The 3,482-nt window shown below is 35.0% G+C and overlaps 1 protein-coding gene across 1 annotated transcript; it reads left to right on the top strand.

The window, feature by feature from the left end:
• Positions 1–251: 251 nt before the first annotated feature.
• On the top strand, positions 252–3,482 carry LOC105044945 (uncharacterized; the record flags this gene model as incomplete). Its single annotated transcript, XM_073257587.1, is given in 7 exon segments — positions 252–285; positions 470–703; positions 1,036–1,125; positions 2,525–2,590; positions 2,680–2,771; positions 2,990–3,037; positions 3,115–3,482. Coding segments are annotated over 7 exon segments (682 nt in total), but the record flags the coding sequence as incomplete, so codon positions are not given.

Here is a 3,482-nt window from a genome sequence, read left to right as displayed (position 1 = left end):
TAGTTGGATTTCCTTTTCTCCCTGTAAATTCTGTATCTTTGGTTTTATTTTATACAGAATGACCACTTTCCATAAGATTCAACAAAAATATCATGACAGGACGTGTGTGTTTATAGTCAACCTGTTATTAAAGTTTAAATTGTTCCTTTGATAGCTGGAGTCATGTTTATGTAAAACGTAACTTGATGAGATGCTGCATCCTTGTTAAGAGGACCTTTTCATTTGATTTTTCTCATATAAATGATCTGCAGGTGGACTTTTGCATTGGTCATCATCTATTTTGCAGTAAGTCCCTACGATGGTCCGTTTTGTTATTTTGTATCAAGACTTCATGCATTAGATTTTCTAATATTGTCATGATATAATAATGCGCTATAAAACCATCTCTGGTCCCCCCCCCCCCCCCTCCCCCCTCTTCAAAAGAAGGAAATTGCATCCATTTTGATTTTTTCAGTATCGCTGCTTATAGATTGCCACCTTGATTTCTGCCCATGGCTGTTGGATTTATTCAAAACAACAAAGCACTGAAGATGAGGAGGCCAGTGGATTCCTTAAAAGTGAATTTGAACAGGATAGACATGCAACTCTAACTTTCAGAAAGAACAAAAATACGGATGTTATTAGATTGAAAAGCCATCATGAGCAAGAGGTGACTGAGAAAAGAGCTGGATTCTGGGGATATGCAATGCAAATTGTCTATCAGGTTAGCATTACATCTCTCTTTTCTGGCATTTCTGGCATTCATGTTGTCAATCTAATTCAAAATATCATTCGTTATTTTAATTTTTATATGAAAGTTTCTGAGATTTGTCTAATATAAATAATATATTGTTTGTAACATTCACATGCACTTATCTATTTCGAATTACTTTTTTTATCTCAACAGTCCTACGATTTCCTTAATTTGTCTCTATCCACTAAGCTTAATCCAGTCATAAATTTCAATTCTGCAGTTGTTAATCTTTTTTTCTGGGTTATTTTTCTTACTGTTTTCATCAAATGTATAGAACTGAAGCCAACCCATTCCTTTGACAGACTAGTGCAGGTGCTGCAGTGCTGACAGATGTTGTGTTTTGGGGTCTTCTAGTACCATTTCTATCTTCAGAACATTTCAGCCTGAATCTGGTGGGTAATATATATTTTCATCTTGTCTAAACAAAAACTTTTAAGATGATTTGTTCTTTTTTTTTTTTTGTACGCTTACCTAACTCTGAATGTGAGAGCCATTTGTATTCATTGTGCTGGAGAGAAGAAAAAAAAAAAAAAAAAAAAAAAAAATATATATATATATATATATATATATATATATATAAATAGATAGTTTCTGAATTTATTTGTGATTGCTTAGATTGGCTTCTAAGCAGTACCTTGCATATGTGGATTGGAATTGCACAAATCTATGGTGGACTTCAGCGAGTATGGTCATAGCCAAAGGTAGCCTTTGAGCAGTTTTATAGTGCACTTCAGGAAATATATCATAACCAAAGGCAAAAGCCTTAAACATCAACCCCCTGTGGTAAAAAGACGTCTAGACCAAAACAAGGAGATTAGAACCAACAGTCAGTGCTGTTTCTATAAGCACTTTAGATGGCCTCATTCTGCAGATTAAACAACCTTTATTTATTTCCGTTTAGCTTCATGTTGTCTGTTTACTGGTCATTTCTCTTTGATATCTTCAATAATATTTTGTGGAAATTAGTGACCAGTTTCTGTCAAATAATAGTCACATAAAAGGTTGTGCATCCTTTGTGATGTTGAAGACATATCACTTGCTCGTATTGTCCTGTGGAAGTATGCATGCCAGCTAACTAGTGACTACAGTTCAAGCTCATCAATTATTTAAAGCACTGAATGTAAAAATCTGCAGCAATATTTGGACCATGGATTGAAATTTAGAATGTGCTATAATCATTTCATTGTGCATTATGCAATTGGTTGAAAGCATTCCCTTTACATTCGCACTCTTTGTTATACTTCCACTAGCTCTAGAAAAAAAAAAAAAGAAAATCTTCCTTTGATGGCAATTTATGGGGGAGATAGACTGAAATTCCATCCTTTATCAATGCCTTAAATAGAAGGAGGGGGAAAAAGAGGAAAAAAAAACGAATCATGCTAAAAACATTTGGTTGCTGAAAAAACTGCTAACAAAAGTCAAAACAGAACTCAACTCTTGACTAATACCTTTACCCATTTTCCCCATACCATTGAAGGGAATGTTAGAGTACTATAAGTGTTGAGTGCTTCATTAACCTTTTTCTGTGTCTACAAAGCTTTGCTGTTTCAGTAAAAGCTCAGTGGCTGTTTTTGTCAAATTAATAAAGAATGTCATTGTTTGGTGAAATTATAATTAAACAAATGACCTTTATTTATGGCTGGTTGATAATCATGATATCTGAAAAACCTAATAATTGGTGAGTGTTTCTCTTGTTTTTACATTATTTATGGTTAATTTATCCAAAATATCATCTTTGCATCATTTATGCTTACTGTGGTTTTCTATATGATGCTGACCATTGTATGGCAGATAATGGGCTGCATGCATTCCCTTAATGCCATCTTTCTTCTCCTTGAGACTGCCCTCAACAACCTGGTATGTGCTAGAGTAATATAACGCATATCATGCAGTTACTTTTCCATACTTTAAAACAGAAATTGATCTAAACGTTGTTGTTTTTTCAGTCTTTTCCAGCATTCCGAATGGCATATTTTGTTCTGTGGAGTTGTGCCTATGTAATTTTTCAGTGGGTCCTGCATGCTTGTGGTTTTTCTTGGTGAGTAACAATCTTTCAGTTCAGCTTATTACATTAAAATATGCATCACATATCTGCGGGTTAAGGCAAAACTAGGACCAAATTTTCTGTATGAGAGAGGATGGAGGTGGCAGCAGCTTGCGTCATATTTTTTCCACACATCTTAAATGTTTTCTAACTCTTGCGCTAGATCCACTACCTTACGATGTTGGACATAATTTAGATTTATGTTTCTCCAGGTGGCCTTACCCTTTTCTTGAGCTAGCAACTCCTTGGGCTCCTCTGTGGTAATTATCAGCTTTCCAATCCGTTATCTGTTGTTCATTTGTTTTTTGATACTGACGGATGGACAATAAATTTGCAGGTATTTCTGTATGGCGTTGATTCATATTCCATGTTATGCCCTGTATTGGTTGATTGTAAAAGCAAAAAATACATTCTTGCCAAAGGTTTTTCCTGATGCGTTTGTAAGGTCATCCTAATATCAAGCATTATACATTATGTCGGAAGATCGCATCATATCGGAGGACTGCTTCTTTGTATCACAGTATACAGATTTTTTGCACAGACGTGGAAGTGATTCTTGTACTTCTGCTTGTTTCTATACCTTTGGGTAGATATCACGAACACTTACGTTATAAGTACTGTAAGATCCAAAGCAGTAAGGCGCCTAGCTTCCTCTTTGTTTTGATATTATAAAGCAGCAAAGATGCAGCCATTGAGTTTGAACAA

The sequence above is a fragment of the Elaeis guineensis genome, chromosome 5 (genome assembly GCF_000442705.2).
Source record: "Elaeis guineensis isolate ETL-2024a chromosome 5, EG11, whole genome shotgun sequence".
NCBI classification, from domain to species: Eukaryota; Viridiplantae; Streptophyta; class Magnoliopsida; order Arecales; family Arecaceae; genus Elaeis; species Elaeis guineensis.
Note: the sequence above shows the minus strand (reverse complement) of the source record. Positions and strands in the feature narration are given on the sequence as shown.